The following is a 20,776-nucleotide window of genomic DNA, read 5'->3' as shown; positions in this document are numbered from 1 at the left end:
GCCCAGTGAAAGACCTGTGGCTGGCAGTGACTCTGCTGCTCTGTCAGCACTGAATGGCTCCTTTAGACTGGCACATTTCTGTGTGTGAACATTTTCCAACTTTCCCAAACCAACGTACTGAGGTCTCTGCCCAATCTGCAGGCTGAGGACACAAAGAAACCCTTAAGCAGTGTGCTGCTGGTGAAGCCACATTTTTCACATGCACTGTAAAACAAAAAAAAAAGGGGTTCCCCAGTGAAGGAGGAGTGTACTCCAGGTCTAATAAGAAAGCATTTGAAGATGCAGGTTGCCAATCTGTATCTAATGTATCTAGTCTATCTTACATTTCCATTCATCATTATGCAATTGTAGGGTGTTAAAGGTAATGTCTTGCTTATATGTAAAAGTAACTACAGCAGAGACAAAAACCCTAAAGAACCTGTAATATTTCCCAGATTGATGTTTGTTTGAAGCAGCTTGCTAAACATGGTACAGTCTTGATACAAACTGATCTGCTTGTCTGAGCAGGTTTTCCCTTTAGGATCCCTGAACAAATTATTACAGAAAAACCACATATTAAAAAAATCACAAATCAGCAAGATATATTTTAGCCAGTAGTGTGTGGAAGAATTGTAAACCAACCCTGACAGACTAAAGGTGATGCAGACCAACTGGGTCTGGATTCTAACCTTAGATTGTGCATGGGGCCGTCAATATGGTCGAAGCCCATCTCATAGGTGCTGTCTGAGCTACCGGAGGATGGTGACAAAGAGCGCGTCTCCTTCTCCTCCAGCTGCATGTCTAGCTTCCCTTGGATTTCATCCTCTGAGTTCTCCTCCGATACTGATCCCACAATGAAGTGAGAGTGCAACGCCGCTATAGCAGGGTTCTTCTTGGCAGCACCGTCCTGTTGTGCCATGGCTGGGCGACACGAACAGGCTGCGAATACTGACAAGACACGGAACAGTGACGGTTATAAAGGAGAGACAGGGTCCAAATTGCAGGGTACAGTGACACAAGATCCACCCGGCTGGCAAGTTATGCTGTTTGTCATATTGCAAAAGTGGTTTACATAAACTAAGTATCTTGATCATGCAACTGATATTGCATCACTAACACCAACACTGTCTGGGAGCATCAGTACATTGACGGGCAGATTCTGAACACAATCACCATTATTGAACATATCAAAGCAGATTCATAATCAGAATTAAAGAAGGATGAAATAATGAAATATGCCTGTAATCCTTGGTCAAACTGTTAGCAGGTCCCACACAGCCAGAAAGATCTGGAGCATTGTTTCAACCAGAAATAACAACACAGCCGATTAGAAAAACATATATTCAATGAATTACACTCCATAAAACAAATATATAAACATCTGTACACAATGAGAAGTCCTGCTGCCACGTGACATACACTTTGAGTGTGTCAGTCAATTAAAAACAATGTAAACAAAACACTTGATTTTAGAGTCAAGACTATCACTACAACTGTAAGCTCCATGGACCTCTCTCCCTTTCTGGTTCAATAGCAATATTACCAAATTAGTTCATTAACATCAGTCTGTGTAATCAAAATGATATTATCTAACTGCCCGCCTCTGTTCCTTCACGTTGCTACAACTACATTTGTTTCAGCCTGTCCGTGTAGGTGCAGGGCAGACTCTCAGGTGAGGCACACCTTACCTATCGATAGCTGCTCGCGGGACCAGAAAAACAAGCTGAGCACCGCCGCCAGACACACTGCAAACGTGAGCCAGGGGAGCATCACACACTAATACCGACGGCTACATTTAACTCGTTAACAACCCGAAACAACGCAAACCATGTTGGTGAATGACAGCGCTGGAGGACTGACTGCTAGCAAGCGTCAAGGCACCTAACGTTACCTGTCAATTCAAAGCTAGCTCGCTAAACAGCAGCCGATAAACCGAGGCGCAGATGCTAATTACGTAGAAGTTAGCTAGCTTACTGGCAGCGGCTAAGACTATTACAAAGCCAGAGTAGCGGCACTAATACAGTCTTGCTGACTGTACTGCCGCCGGTGTACTGTACTGCAGCGTGCCTCAAATCTTCTGAGCGCAACTACCGGTAAACAGCCGTTAACGTAATCTGAGACAGACATCTAGGCGAGCGACTCACCGGTGGAGATGAACCGACAAGTAATCCTGACGAAATACAGTCCAAAAGATCGATAAGTTAATTGAGTCTATCAGACATCTCACTGATGATGAAAAAATCACATCATGATGAGGTCACAGTGATCCGTTGGACGCTTCAACAGCAGAGAGTGGGGTGATGTGACGATGCGCAGGCAGGTTACTCTTGGACATTGAACTCTGACCTCAGCTTCCGCTATAGAAACAGTCTAGATAGAAAAGACTTCATATACGAGTACAACGTACATACGCTCAAGATGCTACACCAAAGATAGATATTAGTGTATATTATATTATATTATATTACATTATATTATACAAAATTACAATTCCAAGTGTTCACATATCTCTAGCATTCTTGTTGTGGTTTTAAATTAAATTCGTTGTAAACATCATAAATAAATATTCCGTTTAACCTCCGTGAGTGTGTTCAAGCTTTTTGTTTCTATGTTTTATTTTTACTTATTTTATTTATTCATTTATTTATGTTTGTTTTAGTGACTCGGTTGCAGTGAGAATTTCCAGTTAATATGTAGTAATCTCAATGGCACAGAAAACGTTTAACCTAATCTAACTTCCAATAATGTTAATGCTTTAATGGCAGCAGAAAACGAAAAGGTTAAATCTTTGTTACTGCCTGTAAATATTCAGTGTACAGTAAATGCTCTCGATCTATTTTACCTAGCTCTGGGACGGGCTCACTCTCAGCGGACCAATCAGATTCCTGTGAGATTTCTGTGGGCTGGTTTAGAAGGGTTATCGGAGGGGCGGGTCCCGGAAGAGGTGGTCCTTCTTCACACGTGTTGCATGTTTCTCTGTGCAGCGGAACGAAGCTGATGACTGGAGCGGCTCGATGCTTCACTTGTTTTGGAAGAAAAAAAACGTTTCAGAGCGTCAGGTGTGTTGTTGTCCTGATTGGATAGTATCGCGTGCCCGAAGGCAATTGAACACATTCATTAGCTCTCACGATATTTAACTACAAGACCTCGTTAACGTGCAGTTATGACGACAGTGAAGCAGCAGCTGGGGGGGGGGTTCATCGCTTTCAGGGTGAAACAGAAAATCTGCTTCAGCTCAGCTTCTGAAAATCACCCCATGTGTTGCCAAAGGTTGTTAGTACCATGAGATAACTCCCCAACAGTAAAGATGGCGTTTACTCTGCAGTTATGAACCTAACACGTGAAAAGAGTCATATATTGCAACGATAATCATATTAAGGGAGAATGGGAATATATCTGCATGTATTCTAAGTCCTGACCCCCCCCCCCCCCCCCAGAAAGCAGCACATGGACATTCAGCACTGCACAAACATCAACCTTAGCTGAAGTTCAAAACAGAAATCTCAGCCTGAAATCAAAGTCATTTAGATAAACAGACTAAGAGACATGGTTTTGTGTAGCCCTGTTTCCTCCAAAGACTAACTCTCTAAAATCACCAATAATCAATATCCTGTTACAATATAGACTCAGAGAAAACGTGCAGCTATAAAAGGTTGAAAACTGTCATTTCTGTCTCACACTTAAAGTGGGAGGAGTTTTTGTGAGATAACCTCCCATCACCAGTGTTTCTGATCTAAACATAAAGAGTCACTGCAGCGTTAAAGCTTTAAACAGTGTTGTCAGAAATGCAGGTGACTGCTATTCTAATCCACTAGGTGGCTTCAGAGGCCATGAGTTTACCATCTCTAAGTAGCCACATTAAATTTTGGGCAACAGCAAAGATCAAATCTTTTTTACTGAAATGGTAACCAAATGGATTCAATGGTGTGAGACTCCAGTATTATCATTAGATAAGTACAATTTTTAATAATTTAATATATTAACAATAATAGGAGACGCAACTAATAGAAAAGGACCCATGTTGAATTTTAGTGAGATAAATGTCAGCATCAGCAGAGTCATGTTTGTTTATGTTCCCTACATAAATTATATTCATTCAACTTAGTTTCACTCCTTATTTTCCCCTGGTCAGCCCCCCCACCACCACCACCACCACCACCACCACCACCAAGACAACCCCCCCCCCCCTGCAGTGACTGTTATCAACCACTGCTATAAACCATGAATAATTAATAACATTGCTATCCTCTGACGTGGTCTTCCATTTTTCATTTTCTTGGCCTGTGAGCTAATAGCAGGAGAACTGAGACACCTTCATATTCATGTAAAGGATGGAAGGGATAAAGTGTGTTATGAAATACATGTAACAAACCTAACATGAGATTTGCATGTCTAAACAGCTTCAACAGACCTACATACAGAAGTTTGAATTAATTAGCACAAGACAAAAAACAAACATGTTGTCCAACAAAATTAGACTTAATCCATTTGAATGCATTTATTGAGAAAATCCACAAAAACATCCAAAGGAAGTTCTCAGTGATCACCAGCTAACCTTTTTACTGCACTGTGGGCAGGAAGTACTTTGGACATAAATTGTAATTTCTCTGCTTGATTCTATTGAAAGAAAGCAGCACAGCTACTTCAGGATCCCTGTCAAAACCCAGGGAGATTAAGTTCAGTGCTTTCAGAAAGTCTTCAGATTCCATTTGCCTCCAATTTCTCTGATTGTTACTACACCTTGACTGGATTCCACCTGTGATAAATTCAATTGATTGGACCTGATTTGGAAAGACACACACCTGTCTATATCGGGCATCACAGCTGACAATGCAGATCAGAGCAGAAACCATGAGGAGGAAGAACTGCAGAGCTCAGAGACAGGAGTGTGTCGAGGCTCAGATCTGGGGAAAGATACAAAACATTTCTGCTGCATAGTGGCCTCCATCTTTCTTTAATGGAAGGAGTTTTGAATGATCGGGACTCTTCCTGCAGCTGCCCAATAAAACTGAACAATCAGGGCAGAAGGACCTTACTAAGAGAGGAGACCAAGAACCCAATGGTCACTCTGGCTGAGCTCCAGAGATCCTGTGTGAGGATGAAGAAACATCCAGGACAACCATCACTGCAGCTCTCCACTTAGTGTCCAGATGGAGCCTCTCCTCAGTGACAGACCCATGACGGCACCAGAGGACTCAGACTGTGGCAAACAAGCTTGAAGTGATTGAACCAGACCGCCCATCAGCTGCCCAATGGTGAAGTGTGGTGGGGGCAGCATGATGCTGTGGGGGTGTTTTTTTGTGGCAGACAGGGAGACTGGTACAGAGAGATCCTTAATGAAAACCTGGTCAGAGCACTCAGGAAGGTTGAAGGTTCACCCTCCAACAGGACAATGACCTTAAGCCAAGGAGTGTAACTCTGTGAATGTCCTTGATTTCACTTCAACCCAATCGAACATCTCTGAAGAGACCTGAAAATGTCTGTCCACCGACATCCCCATCCAACCTGACGGAGCCAGAGGATCCAGATGTGCAGAGCTTGTTATGTCAAACCCAAGAAGACTGGAGGCTAATGATGAGTCATCGGGTATGGGAAATCTCTTTACCGAACCTTTCCTTTGCAAGAATAAATAGAGCCGGATTCATACCTTAAACATCATCACACCACTCTAACAAAGCCCTGGCAGATAGTGCTTTATTCATGATAACACTGGCTTTTAGATGATATCCCTGTTAAGTGAATTATTCATTGTAAGCTACAGATGACTTATCTGTTCTCTTTAAGCCATCTATGTTGACATTTTTATCTCAGCGCTTACTTTCAGAATAATTTACAGCACCGATATGCTGAGTATTCTTCCAGCATACAGGAGATAGCCTTGATGCACCGTGTTGCCTTGACATTGTGTCATGGATAATGAAAAATACCATCTCACTTTTACAGGCCTCTCTCTCTCTCTCTCTCTCTTTCTCACTCTCACTCTCACTCTCATTCTCACTCACTCACTTTAACCCATAGAAGTCTCCACAACTGCAGGGAAGGAAGTTTTCATCTGGCTGCGAAACTTTGTATTTGACCTTCTCGCCAGTGGAGATGTTGTTTCAGTAGAAGTTACGCTCAGCCAAGGAGAAAATGCTTGGAGGAGGCAGCACAGGGGGGAGGACTTTTCAGATCAATTTTCCTCCTGGGAGACTGCCTGCCTGACTTTTGTTTTTTCTTCTCTTTTTTTTGTACCAGCAGCTACAGTGAAAAGAAACAATTTTGCCACAAAGTGTCATGTCAAGGTTATCCTGTCTTCTTCATCCTCCTGTGAAAAAAGAGTACTAAGAGATTTTTTTTTAAATTTATAATTATTTAAACACAAATGTAATTTGAAATACTTCCCATAGATTAAATGTTTAGGAGGTTTGTATGGAAGTGTATAAAAGTAGTTCAGAAATGTAATCTGTGTTTCCATAATTAACAGAATGGAAAGTTAAAGTTTCAGATTTGAAATATTGTTTCTTGTAAATCGACTTGCTTATGGATGTATGAAGAAAAACTGGACATGTTATTACAAAATGGCCACACTTTTGCTCTTATTGTAATTTTTTTTTTTTTTTACATAAGCTGCAAAAATGGTTGTTTCTTCTAAATGCAGCACAGCTGTTCACACACACACACACACACACACACACAAAAGCTTTTCTGGGCTGTAAAAGGTGTAAATAATGCCTGAATCATAATGGCTTGAAAATTAATAATTGACCTTGTGAGCTTTTAGACTTTTAGCTTTTTCAACTGTTTTATAAGTGTGTCTTTTAAAATGGCAGAATTGTGTCCATGGTTTTCATCACATCCATACAGCTCCTCCTCTGCGCCCGGTGCCACGTCCTGATGGTATCAGGCAAACAGACAACACATCATCAGGAGAACTGTGGGTCTTTTATTACTTTGGTCTTTTATTACAAAGAATTTACCCCCTGTTTCCACTGTGGTGAGGACACACTTTGGCCTCTGTTCAGGGGTAAATATAGTCTGAGGCATCTCATACATATGCAGCTATCTACATTTATTTGCACGAATGGACTAAAGCCTCTGTAAGAGCCAAAAGTGACATGACCTTTTGTCACAAGGCACCACCCTCTGATGTCCTCAGTCTACAGCACACTTCACTGTGGAGCCTTCCAGCGGTCATTTCTCTCCCCATCCACAATCAAGGATGTGGATGTGTATGTTTTATGTGTCAATTTACATGTACTTTACATAAACATTTATATTAACATGGAAGAGCTGTGTACATATACATGCATGCATGCATTCACACTATTTGCATATACATATAAACAAATTACCTGTGTGAAAGTTGTAGTGAGTGGAAAGGTCATATATATACAGTAAATATATATATATATGTCAGAAATTTTTCAAAACATTTTATATTGACTGTACGATATGTACGAAATTTCATTTACATCTTCCACAACATGTATGTTTCAGTGCATCTCGAGGAGATTTACTTTAACAACTCAAGTGTAGCTTTGCTGTCACCAGCAGAGATGTTTTGGGAATTGCCCTCGCAAGCAGTGAGCTGCACTCATGCATAAGGAATGAAACGCACCGGACTGCAGACTAACTCATTCACCTTTATTGCTCAGCCACCACTGCCATGGCCAGGAGCATGACAGCAGCAGATGGTGCACAACACTACTTTTAGCATTCTGTGATAAAAAAAAACGAACAAAACAAACAATCACATCAAGCAGAAGTTCCAGAGGAAAATTAAATACTTTAGTTTTACATTTATTAATGTAACTGTTAAAGAAAACATGGCGGTTACATGTGTCTGGAGAGAGGTGGCACCAGTTCAAAGATGTACTCTCAGATTAATGTCCACAGTGATTACCTCAGAGCTAAGATCATTAGGTTCATATTTCTCTTTGTCTCGTAATGCATCTGACTGGCAAAGAGAGTGAATAACGAGGTCAGAGGGGCCGAGGCCGAGGCACAGTACGTCTGTGAGACAAACCAACATGGAGAATTAAGAACAGGCCAGAAAGGCTGAAGCCACGAGAGCTGACGTTAAGAAAACAGAATAATTCAAAAGTGCATAAATGAAACAGACAGTTTAAAGGATGAGGTCTAACATCCAAACAGTTCCTGAAGCGCATCGCAGAATTAAATCCAGGTCTTGAATCCGGTTTAACTCTTAAAACATGTATAATATGTGTAGACTTTGATCTTTCATTCTCTGTTATATGAAACACTTAAAACTGATAAATGATAAGTTACAGTATTTTTCATCCTCATATCAAGGATTTGCCTTTATTTAGGATTTAATTTTATATAACAGCAGAGAGTTATAGTTCCAGTGTCTAAGAACAGTGCTGAACACAGAGGGTAGGCAAGTACATGTATTCCTCCTATATATTTGCATTTCGTGTGTATTAAGACAACTGAATTCAATGTGAACAGTATCTTTATTTGAATTGTGAAAACACACACACACACACATAAAAAAGGTTTACCTAAATAAGCAGACACCCTGCGAAATCATCTTATCTGAAGACATTTTTCTGAAGTGCTGGTAAAAAAAAAGAAACCTGAGTTTACTCCAAGTCCACGGTGCAGCTTTGGTTCATCAACAGAATGTGAAACGGGTGCTAGATACAATTTCCTCATATCTCTTTGGCAGGTTGAAGAGTGATCAGTTACAGTATTCAGTCTCAAAAGGCTTTGATCAGTCATGTTTTATACAGTCTGTGAAAAAGAACCAGACAAAATATTTACACAATTGTACGGAACAAATCAATAAAAAATGTGTTTTATTCATATTTAAAGCACATCATTGTTCTTCTTCTGTAGAGTATCCCACTTGGGGGAGCTGAGTTTTGCATATAACCCACTTTCCCCAAAATAAACTCCAACAAGCATCTTTTAGTTTAATTGATTTTAATTTCTATAGAACTTCCAGTATAAACACAAACTGGAGTTTTTGTAAGTCAAAGGACACCCTGATGTCAAGGTTAAAACTGGGCTGAATCTAGCTGAATGAGAGCATGTTTTTAGATATCTGGATCACATGTAGCCATTGATTCAAAAGGAAAGAGTTGGACTTGTTTCACATGGAAATGTGTGTAGCTGTCTTTTGACCAGCAAATCCCCAGATAAGATACGTTCTGTTGATGGTATAATAAGTTATTCAGCAGCAGTGTTCTCATGAAATCTTAACTTTAGGTCATTGTAATGTGAAACTTCATTACTTGTGTTGTTTCATCCATCAGCCAATACAGAAGAGTTTATTGTGGCGTACATGGTTCATCAAGTCCTCTAATCCATGGAACCCTTGACAGCTGACTGAGGTGGAGCCGTCTTCTGCTTGGCCTTGGTTTTGTGGCTGTGACTGTCACACAGACCTGACTGTCTGCTGCCCGGTTTGCACAGCTCAGGTTGAGAGTTTGAACTGCCAGGCGATCCGGTCGTAAGCAAGCCGGAGGTGAAGGAGCCGGGGATCTGATAAGGGCTGAATCGGAACCAAGGGCGAGAGCTGCGGAAACAGTGGCTCCTGGCGAGCGACGAGGTTGCAGAGGAAGTGGGGAGAGCCGGGGTGAGCGCAGCTGGAGCTGCCATGTAGCAGTATGGATATGACAACAATCCTCCAAAGGGTGACAGTGAGATTCCCTGTATGAAAAAATGAGAGAGTTCATTTAATTTAAAATGTTTCATGGACATCCTCGTAGGAAAATAAAAATACTACTTCAACTTCTGCTTCAGTGATTTGATTTAGTTGAAACTGGTTATATAGTGGAAATCCATTCAATCTACTCCTATCAGGTAACGGTGTCATATTCAACGCTCACTGACCTGCCTGTTGCAATCATATATCTTTATACTGTAATTAAGTCGGTGAGAAATCAAAGTTTGTCTGTCTTTGGGAAATTTAGAGAAAATAAAAAGGTACGTCTTTCTTGATGCAGAGCCATGTGTCTGTGCCGCTGCCGCACAGGCTGTGATCAGGTCAGCTCACGATGGTTTTTACCTTCTACGATTAGAAAAATGTCACAAAAATATCAGAAAAAACTGCCTTTATTTCCTAGCCCACTAATAATCTTGCAACTGTTTAAAATGTATCTCACACCCCCTTGTGAGGGTCTCCACCTCGAGGTCGAGAACTGCTGTGACTTGCAACGCGGCAACAAGTTGACACTGTATTTTCACACTGTCAGTTCAGATTGTTTCTCACCAGGAGCCTTTGTGATTTTTTTAATGGATTCTTTGGGAAAAAAGTAACTTCATCAACAACTTGTGGATCATCATTTCCCTGCTGAATGATATGATTTATATTTCATGTTTTCAGGTTGTCCATCCGTCTGATTCTCGTGTACATGATATCTCAGTAACGACATCAGAGAACTTTGTCAAATTTGGCACAAACATTCACTGAGACTCAAGGACGAATTGATTAGAATTTGGTGGTCAAAGGTCAAAGGTCAAGGTCATGGTGACCTCACAAACATGTTTTTTGCCAAGATTCATACACTAATTATGATACAATTTAACTCAAATGTCTAACAGGATCAGATGATGTGATGATATTTTATATCCACAAGGTCAAAGGTCAACTTCACTGTGACATCATAATGTTCTGTAAAAACACCTCTGGCCGTTTTTCAACACTGTAACTCAGGAAGGAGAGACTGTGACTGTATTTCCTGTAACTTGATTGGTTGGTGGTTGGATTTGTGAATCTAGTTCCTGATTTTTTCAAACAATAATTTCAACAAAAAGTTGTTTTTTAATCAGACCTCACTGCACTGCATGTTCAGCCTAATGGTTGCCTGTTGCTTGGTCAATATGTCAATAAAGGACTCTACTGATTGTATTAACTGTAATGTAATATCAGGTAATCAATCAATCAGGTAATGACTAAAAACACAAGTTAAAGGGAAGTTTTTCCAAATTACAAATTAAAAGCCATCCAGTTTTAATTTAGTTCTTTCTGTTAAATCGTTTACGGAGTTAAAAGCATTAAAGCAGATTACTCTGGATAATCTGCAGATTTCACTGTGAACACTTTTCACTGAAAGTCATTTCAATCTCAATGTAAACCAACAGTTACATATGAAGGTTATCCTCAGAGACTAGACCATTGTTCCTGGAAAGACACTTTGCTGTTGAGTAAAAAGTGAGGAAGAGTTTTTTTGTGATCCAGGTGTACTCATCCTAAAGAGCCAACAAGCTTGAACTACGGCCTATGATCTCTACTTATATTACATTTATTAAAATATGTGGGATATTAGAGGTACCTGAGATGCCAGCATGTGCTGTGACAGGTGCAACATGAAGGGGGATGGAGAGGTGATGCTTTGAGGAGACAGGCCTCCAGTTTCTAGTTCATTTGCTCCAGACAAAGAGGAAAATATTTGTCCCATACCCAAAGTGGGAAAAGCCTCTGGCTTCGCTGACAACTGTCCAGGATGAAACAACATAGGTGCCCCAAGCTTGAGAAGCTGCTGGCTGTGAGCAGCTGAGAAATCCACAGTCTGCAGGTGGGCGGAGCCGAGGGATGATGAGCTCTGTGTCTGCAGCATCACAGGCACGACCCCGTCTTTGATTTCACTCTGGTGCTTTTTCTCCGTGGAGAACGCGTCATCTGATGATCTAAACTCCGTTCTGTCCTGTGTTGTGTCCTGATGCTCCTTACTCTCACTGGCAACACATCTTTTCCACAGTATCTCCTCACTTGTATGTTCAGCCCTGGAACAGCTGGCTTCAGCACGGTCCTCATGTTGTAGATCAAAATCTGAATCACTTCCAGTATTGTTCTCATCTGTGGGAAAAAAAATCATATTAAACGTATTTGTAGTAGCGTTTTTCTGACTTGCTCGTATCTCATTAGTTCACAGTGACGACAGATGTGATGGACACTTGCGAGAGAGATGACTGAGTGCAAACATCTGGAGCCCTGAAAGAGACAAGTGTTCATGTGTGACTGACCCCGAGGCACCAGGAACAGTTGATTCATTGAAGCAGGAAACTATTTTGGTTGTGTCAGAATGAGTCAGACAGTAAACAGTGGTTCAAATCCACCTCCCAAACAACTTCCCTCCATATCTGCATATTCACACCGTCAGCATCCTGGTCCTGTTACATGTAATGACAATCATCCTCAGTGAGGTGAACAGCTCAGAGCCAACAATAGGCCTTTTTCACAGGAGGCTGCTGTAATTTCAGGGTCCTGCAGGGACTGACTCACTTTCACACTGCCGAGCTTTAATGGCACACTTGACTAGAGTAGTAACACCTGTCTTCCAACTATGAGAGGTTAAAATGTCTGCTGTGAAGAAGGCTGAGAGATGAACTGATGGATGGATGGATAAGAAAACTCCTGAATACTCCTAAAACAAAGAAAAAAGTCAAAGAAAAAGAAAACACAATAAGAACTGAAAATGTTGAATTATAATTGAATAGTTTATTAGTTGCTTTTTACTCATTATTTTCTTCCATTGCTAATGAAAATACACCAGTGGAAGGATCTGTTTGTTTTATCAAAATGAAACTCACATACATGCTTAATTTAATTTAATTATTTTCATAACACGCCATTTTTATATTTCAGCATTCCTGAGTGGGATTAATTAAAATAAAGGAATCACAATTCTAATGTGCACAGTGAGTCATAAAGGACAGAGGACAGAAGTCCTGTCTGTGTTTCAGGGATTTACTTTTTCATCACACTAAATGTTATTATTACAAAAACTAAAATCTGAAATATGATAAATTATAACACACCCACCCACCACATACATTTTTGTATAGCATCATTTCATATATTTATAAGGTTAAAGGTTGCAAGCTGTGTAATATAATAGATCAACACACTGTCCTAAAGAATCATCTGGGTTCATAGAAACACTTCAAGGCTTAATATACAGTCAGTGAACCCACCTGGACAGGTTGGGGTGGACATCAGGGGGCTGCTCACTAACTCCCCAGGGGAATAAAAGGGATCACTGGTGCTGGGTTGTTCACAGGAGTCATCAGAATCAGCACTGTCCCGGTCTTTACTTTGGTTCTCATGAAGCAAAGAAACATTCAGCTGTTTGTTCCTGCGGATCACACTTCCACATTAAATACAGACTTTCAGGTCCTTTGCTGTTCAGATGTTTTCTGGGACACAAAATAATTACCTCTTTTCCCGTCTGCCGTTCCCAGTGTCTCTGAATCCTTTGGCAAAAGGATTATTGTCGATTTTTAACTGTGTGATCTACATGGAGAAAAAACATCTTAAAGTTAGTCAATGCAAAAGTGCAGTGACAGATTAAGTGTAACATCAACATCCACAAATAATACAAATACATATGTGGAGCTGATGGAGGCTCCATTTTCACTCCAACAGAGCCATACTCATGTTTCTCTAATCTCTCCACACAAATAAAATCCACATCACTGCACGCAACTAGAGGTCTGCTGTGCGTGCATGTGGCTGTGGAGGGGAGGGGTGGTGGTGGTGGTGGGGGGGGGTGTTACCTTTTCATTCTGATACGCAGTGACAGCGATGAACTCCGTCTCCGGGAAAACGTAAGTCCGGAAGGTGCTGTATGGAAGCTTCATGATGTCGTTGGCTCTCACGATATGAAATCTGGGTTGGTATTTATGCATTGAATTCAAAATCGTCTAGAAAATGAAAGACATGTGACACTGAAATGATATAGTAATAAAACGTTGAAAAAGAGGCAACGAGGTCAATATAAAGTCAACATTAATCATAAAAGCCACAATTCACATTTCAATTACTTACAAATCCGTGTTTATCCGAAATATTGTTGGTGAGTTTGAGTTTGTGGAAAGCCACGGGCTTGCTCATCCACTGCTCCCCTGTGGACGGGCTGTCAGGGTGGATGTACATGCGCTTTGGCATCTCCGGGTCAGCTTTTCCAGCCACCATCCAGCGGGAGTTGTGAAACTTGTAGCGACAATCATCAACGGCCACGATGTCCATCAGCAGGATGTACTTTGCTGTTTCATCAAGCCCCCCCACCCTCACTTTGAAAGGCGGAAACATCCTCCTGGAAGCGGAGAGTTAACGATTAATTAAACATAATTTGGAGTTTATCATTAATAACGTTGAAAGAGGACAAAAGGACAAATGAGAGAAGAATGGAGAGTTTTTTACATGACAGCAAGAAACAGATCCCATAATAAAATGATTGTGGTGGTAAAATAAGATCTTTCTGGTTTCTTACCTTCCAGATTTGGTGATAACCATCTCAGTTCCCATTTTGTGAAACTGATTCCATAAATTCTTTGATTCCAGTGTGACTTTCGGCTCATCATCCTGACCTGCTTCTGGCTGCGGGCTCTTCAAGGAACTCGGGTAGACTGGTGTCGGATGCTGGTGTCGCAGAGCAGCGCGCAGCCCCGCGTCAGAGGCGGCTGCCCGCTCCGACAGAGGCGCGGAGAGGGAGGCGGCGTCTGGGAGAGTCAGCGCCGGGAAGAACGAGGGCTGAGCGCCGGTGAGGAAGGCTGACAGTGGCAGGGCACCTGGTCTATGAGCGTGGAAAGGATGGTAAGTCATGGCAGCTGCTATGTCAACTGGATCTCTCATCGGGGCGTCCCATCACACACGTCGATATGATGAAGTCTCACTCTTAGCTGCTGCAGGCGCACGCGCCTACATCCATCCTGCTCCGACCTGATGAAGAGTTTGAATGTTTGCAGCACGTGATAGAAGGTCAAAAGAGGAAATGAGAATTTCCAAAAGTCTCCAGATACTGAAGCAGAAACCAGAAGAGTCTTTAATGCGCTGGTGGATCCAGCGAGGAGAGCAGCGCGCTTTGGAACCATGTGCCAAACTGAAGTGGCACCGGGGAGGGACGCAGAGAGAGGCGGAGAGGCGGTGTTTACACCGTCTCTGTGTCCACCCGGAGCACGGTGCGTTAATGAGGCAGTTCTTAGATAGCCGCACTATCACCGTCTACACTGGGCGTGGCTTGAACCGGACTACGAAGGGATCTCAGGGTTAGATCGGGACAACGAGCATAAATAGTAGAAATAAGTACCAGAGCACGAATGAACGAAGATCTGACAGTTTCATTTATTTATGCTAAAAATGATCTTATATAAAAGCCTATATATAGTAATGATAATGATAATGATACAATGTATTTATTATGATCATGATTATTGTTCTAGCTAGAGGTTGCGATAATAATAATAATAATAATAATAATTTGGAGGTCAGTGTTTCTGACATCAGTTTCTGCTGTCCTGACACAAAAGCCTGAATCCACTTCAAAGAAGTTTGCAGATGTTGAAATTAACAGTAACTTAAAAAGAACAACAACGTGTTGTTTGATGAAGTGGGTCTGCATGTGTGTTAATTCATGCGGACTTGGCGCCGGTTTGCTGGCGTCCCACAAAGAGCCAAGAGGTCTCTCCTGTCACTTCACATTTAGGCAACTCTCCAAATCCTCACGTTGCCTGTTCCATTTTCCTCTGTGCTGCAGCTGCTCAGGCTTCACTGCTTTAGCCTTTGTGAACCAGGAGGAAGCTTCAATAAATAATGAACTGTAGAAAAATCCAAGAATCTAAAGGAAAGCAGCACTTCTCGTCAAACACATGAAAATTAGGCTCTTCAGCGAGAGTTGAATATTTTTATTATTTACTGCCGTGAGTTCATTGTTAAATCTCCCTTCAATAATGAATCCATCAATAATGATTGTTTAGTAGAGTCTAGATGTTTTTGGTAAAAATCCAAATCCAAATTTAAATTTATATTTAAATGCAGTGGAGTTTTCTTGAGCCTTGTAATCAGCTTTATCTTTCTTTCTTTCGTTCTTTCTCGTAATACTCCCTGTGAGCAAACAAATATATTTCCTGTAATTTGATTGGATATGATCATTTTCATCATCAGAAGCTTGGACAGTGAATGTCTGTGCGTCTCCTACTCACACCTTCTTGTCACTATCCATGGAAGGTCAGATCTTAGAGATATTTTTGTGTGCCATGCTCTCGGCCTCTCATATTGCACCTCAGTATCAGAATAACAAACAGCCTGGTGCCCAGAGCATGTGACTTACATCAGTTTATGTGATGACATCATCACTTAGAAAATAAAGATGTTGAGTGTGAAGCTTTTATAACTTTCCTTTCACAGGACTCATCAGGACTAACAGAAAGATAAACTCACACTCACAGTTAGACTCTCTGCCGCTAATCTTCTCTTTTCTTTTCTTTTCGATCTTTAAGGTGGAATCTGTAATTAGATTACTTTTTTTCTTCAGTGACATAATTTACAGAAGTTTTGGGACTGTTGCATGTTATTTCAGAAGTTAGTGTGCAGATAATGCACTATACATTTCTGACATGTTTTCACTCTACTCACTTTACAGTAACATCTGTGCATCTGATTTGCACTAATGTTAAACTTTTTAGCTTTTTATCTCTTTATTTCAGCTCCTAAAACATGAAGGAGTACTGCATAGCTGGAGTGCCGTGTTCTCTCTGTGGGCTGAAGCACTGTGAGTGCAGGCTGAGGTGGAGTGTTGCTTGACAGTTGCAAGGCAGGAAAAGCTCAGGATAGGAAGTGATCTCAGAGGTCCCACAAATGATGAATGGTTCCCAAGACAGTGAAGGGTAATAACTTGTAATCAAAGCCATAAGAGGAGCACAGAGAAGCGTGATAGAGAGAAGAAGGACAGGAAGACATCATTCTCCATGTCTGTCTGTAAACATTCACAGAAATGTGTGGCGTGCATTAGGTTGCCAGCGGCCTTCCACAACACAACACTGTGCCATAAGTCTTGGGATGAGGAGGGGAGTGGCCGTGGTTGTTTCTGCTTTTCCTCATTCGGCACCACTGTGCGGGACGGTCTGAGACACACCGCCATGTTTGTGTGGTGCAGCTCCAGCAGACAGCACGAGAGAAGCGCCAGAACAGGAAGGAGACAATCAATCTGAGTGATGTTGCATGAATTTCACCTCTCTGGTCACAGTCCACACCTGGGACAAATTCAGTAGAATGTTAGATCACTCAGGAGTCAGAGTCAAACAAAGGGCAAGTGAAGTACACAGCACATCTGAAGGCTGCAGAGCTCTTAAATGACAAACGGCAGGAAGACAACAGCAAAGTAACTTTAGTAAGGACTTAAGGCCACACCACAAGTGTTGTCTGTGCTCTGTTTTTTCATCATGGCGTCATACTGGTCACATGATGGACACAACATGTGGATCTGGTTATCTCGACTGGAAGATCTAGAAGCGGAGATCAGTGTAGCTCTAAAAGAAAGAAGCTGAAGAGGGAGGAAGTTCACGTGTTCAGTCAGAATCTTTTCGTTAGTTTGTAGAAACATTTCATGGACTTTCATTACAACATATGAAAAATATGTGTTCATACAGCCACATACAGTTACAGTGTATGTGTTGCTATGTGGAAACGTCCACGCTTGTCTGAGTGATTCATCGTGAAATCAGTTTCTCAGCCGAAGCTCAGACTTCATTTCACTTTCTGAGTTCCAACAGATGAATGTGAATGTGGCTCATTATTACAAAGGGGTTAAAATAATTAACGTCAGAACTTTGGTCTGTTACTTTATTTACATATGATTGCACTTTTACACCACACTGTGGTACAACTACAGCGTACATAGACTTCATACACACAGAGAGAGAAACAGCCTCACTGAACATTTATTGCAGAGTTTGCAGTTTACAGACAGCAGAGTAAACACAGGAGTTTCAATACAGTAGCATGGAGGAGGCGTTCCCTTTTCCTGTACTTGTCCTAAATGTCCATCTCAGATTTATCAATGAACGTCTTCTGGGACTTTTCTGACAGTGAATCATAAACTGAGGAGCTGTATTTGTTTGGGTGAAGTCACCAACTGACTGCTCCCAAGAGACATTTGGTATCTGTGATGCTCTGCTATTCACTCAGCTGTCTTTAATCAGCTGACATGATCCATTCTGTTCAGGAGGTAAAATAACATGAACTTTCACTGAGACAAGTTTTGATGGTAAAGCTTGAATTACATACCGAGAAAGTGTCGACGAAGCAAACGGCTCTGCTGCAAACATCATCATCTCAGCTTCAGACTCTCGACCCGTTCGTTTTCAGTTTGAAATACTTGATTTGAGAGATCACTGAACTGAAGGTCCTGTAATATAAGCCTGAGGTTGACCAGCTCATTGGAGATCAGCATTTAAATAACTCATGGAACACACACACATTCAGTCATGTACACACTCTTCTCCTGTGTTATCCTGCACTGAAATCCACCAGCGCGCATGAAGCACAGTATTATCAGGGTTTTTTTCTGAGGCAGACTGGTCGGAGGTTATTACTCTGGCTTGACCTCATCCTTACACGCATCACCTCAGCTTTATTTAGCTCAAAGAGGAAATGAAGGCTAGAATCAGAGGAAGGATTGATGTATAAAATCTTTCTTTTCTTACTCTATCCAGTTTTAGTTTGTGTTTTCGGGACAAATTAGTTATCGTCTTAAATTCATTCTGTTTTCACACACAATCTGTGACAGAAGGCCAGTGTCTTTACTTATGTTAGTGGCTTCTCTGCCATTTTCTTTTCTTAATAAGGACTTCATCTGTTTCCACACGTAAGAGTCCAGTGATAGGTGAAACCAGTACTTTGGATTGTGTTTGGCACTGTTGGATTTAATTAGTGGGGTCATTTCTATAGCTGGTTTGAGGCAGCAGGTTCTGGATTTTCACTTTGTGTGGCTTTGTGGATCAGTTGGTCCACCATTTTCAAATATCTCCACAGTATTGAATGGACCTTCATTTTATAGACTCATGTTTCCCAGAGGTTGAATACTGACTTTGTGTTCCTCTGACTTCTCCCCTGACAACACCATGAGGTAACATTTGCGGTCTTAAGAGAAACAGCTCTTTGGATGATTTACCATAAAACCTGGTACACACATGTCCTGGTCCCTTCAGGGTGAAGGGACATAACTTTAGTGATGTCTTAACTTTTCATCTCACTGATGAATCTCTCATCTCATCAGATCTCATCAAACTGTCCAAAACTCATGAGCCAAATACCAAATAAAACAAAACCAGTGACATTCGATTAGCCTCAGCTGCACTTTGTGTTTTGTGCTAAATAGCAACACACTTAACAATAAGTTAACAAGTCCTGCCTCATAAAGCTGCTGGTGTATCTGTGGACTCTTAGTCTTGCTCTAACGTTGTTGCTCTAGCGTATAATGAAGCAGACAAAGTTAGAAATTAGAGAAATATTACACCTTTCATATAAAATATATATTTTGACACAGAACTGATTGAACACTCAATCAACTGAGGAAGTCTCAATAAATAATTAAAACTTTAGAGGAGCTATATGTAAGTTTTTCTATTGCTACATAGCTAATGTTAGCATTAGCAGCTGTTTATTTACTAGTCCAGAAGAAACATTGTGAGTTCAGCATCAATCTTCCTTCCTTTGTTCACTGACATCTGTCTCCAGAGGTGGAGACAAACACCAATGTTAACTCTTGTCTCTATCACGTCTTTTCTTCTACTGAAGTTAGCATGCTAACCAGCTAGCTTCGGCCCGTCTCTTCACTTTCCAGAGGATGTGTTCTAGCCTCTTGTATTATAAGGACAACGATGGCTGAAGCTGTTGTCAGGTGACGATCACCTCCACCTGCTGCTGACAGGAAACCATGTTCAGCAGCAGAGAAAACTGACAAACAGCTCCTTTAAGGAAATTTCTATTTACTGCAGCGTAAGTCATGTTATTGCATTAGGCGTCATACATTTCTGGTCACTCAAGCAAATATTCCTATTGGATTGAAAATGAAATTCCAAGCAGCTTTGCAGAACACCAGCACACCCAGTGAGTCGGGTCCATCAGTCCATCAGTTCGTCTGCACCGTTCTTGCGAACATGATATCTCAGGAACGCTTTGAGGAAATTTCTTCAAATTTGACACAAATTTGACTGTGTGCAGACACGGAGGCGTCCAAACACAAGTAGTGATTCTAGATTCCATCATTTTGTCATAAAATGTAATTTTTTACTAAGAAGTTCAGACAGAGAGAAAGAAAAAGAGAGCTACAGCATATGATTCTTCTTGCAGCATTTGAATGTATGTGAAATTTAGTGCAAATGGCCGGTGTGAGTGTCCACTGACCTGTAAGAGAGACAGACGCTTCATCTACCAGATAAACCTAATGCTGCAGTAATGGATTTTGGGTTGCATTAATCCATTTGTGGTGGTGTTTCAAGTCCAGACTCTGAGCGTCTGGGATTCCAAACTAATCTAATGACAAAGACGCAGAGACACAACTAATTATAAGGAGAGGGTCAAATCACTCTTCTTGCTGCAGGGACTATAAATATATGGTCCCAAATTTAATCAGGGCCTAATAGACACGCTGTAGGAGACGCCAGTCAATTCTAACCATCTTAAAGCCTCATGAACTCCCAGTGAAAAGTGGCGTTGCGTACAAAATGTCCAGTGGCTCTTGAACAAAAGCATCTTTTGTGCACGTAATGAAATTAAGAAATATTTTTGCTTCCTAAACAAGTTAAAGATTTCACTCATTGGCATGGCAGACAGGCGTCTTCTGTTGGAAATGAGTCTATAATGTTTAATAGAGATGACTCCCTGTCGAGCCGCTGTCGCACCAGTATGACTTTGTTTGTTTAGAGTTATTGGATTTACAGGAAGACGTGTTTTACTACAAATCCATTTAACAGGCTTTCAGAGGGACTGACAGTCTAAACAGGCCGGTGGCTGTGTGGCTCTCAGCTTTGAAGCTTCAAGCATAAAAACTGAAATTGTCATATA

The 20,776-nt window shown here is 41.2% G+C and overlaps 2 protein-coding genes across 11 annotated transcripts in view; both read right to left on the bottom strand.

Moving 5' to 3' along the window:
• The window catches only part of acaca (acetyl-CoA carboxylase alpha), a 30,854-nt gene extending 28,554 nt beyond the window's left edge, over positions 1-2,300 (bottom strand). For 2 of the 10 annotated variants that reach the window (XM_056396638.1, XM_056396645.1), the window contains exons 1-2: positions 1,668-1,806; positions 669-927 (exon numbers count right to left, since the gene is read on the bottom strand). In XM_056396638.1, coding sequence (XP_056252613.1) covers positions 669-927; positions 1,668-1,749 — 341 coding nt within the window. In that variant the 5' untranslated portion in view covers positions 1,750-1,806. Of the gene's footprint in view, positions 1-668; positions 928-1,667; positions 1,808-2,123 lie in introns of those variants that run through there. The other 8 variants (XM_056396642.1, XM_056396648.1, XM_056396644.1 and 5 more) reach the window with 6 other exon arrangements.
• Positions 2,301-8,346: 6,046 nt separating this feature from the next.
• LOC130182092 (T-box transcription factor TBX2b-like) lies at positions 8,347-14,859 on the bottom strand. The gene is made up of 7 exons (XM_056396682.1): positions 14,205-14,859; positions 13,760-14,027; positions 13,489-13,635; positions 13,149-13,225; positions 12,907-13,067; positions 11,265-11,788; positions 8,347-9,639 (listed from the first exon to the last, which is right to left on the bottom strand). The coding sequence occupies exons 1-7, from the start codon at positions 14,564-14,566 to the stop codon at positions 9,289-9,291; spliced, it is 1,890 nt and encodes a 629-aa protein (XP_056252657.1). The 5' UTR covers positions 14,567-14,859; the 3' UTR covers positions 8,347-9,288.
• Between the last annotated feature and the right edge of the window lie 5,917 nt (positions 14,860-20,776).

Source organism: Seriola aureovittata, chromosome 15, assembly GCF_021018895.1.
Source record: "Seriola aureovittata isolate HTS-2021-v1 ecotype China chromosome 15, ASM2101889v1, whole genome shotgun sequence".
Classification (NCBI taxonomy): Eukaryota; Metazoa; Chordata; class Actinopteri; order Carangiformes; family Carangidae; genus Seriola; species Seriola aureovittata.
This window is presented reverse-complemented; position numbering and strand designations above follow the sequence as displayed.

Bases quoted from the DNA above. Each gene is read 5' to 3' on its own strand.
- LOC130182092 (XM_056396682.1), bottom strand. From the start codon at position 14,566: ATGAGAGATCCAGTTGACATAGCAGCTGCCATGACTTACCATCCTTTC. The intron at 13,226-13,488 runs GTAACACCCCCC...TTCTCCATGTAG, and splicing joins CTGCGTATCAGAATGAAAAG to ATCACACAGTTAAAAATCGA. The intron at 9,640-11,264 runs GTACCTCTAATA...TTTTTCATACAG, and splicing joins AGCACATGCTGGCATCTCAG to GGAATCTCACTGTCACCCTT.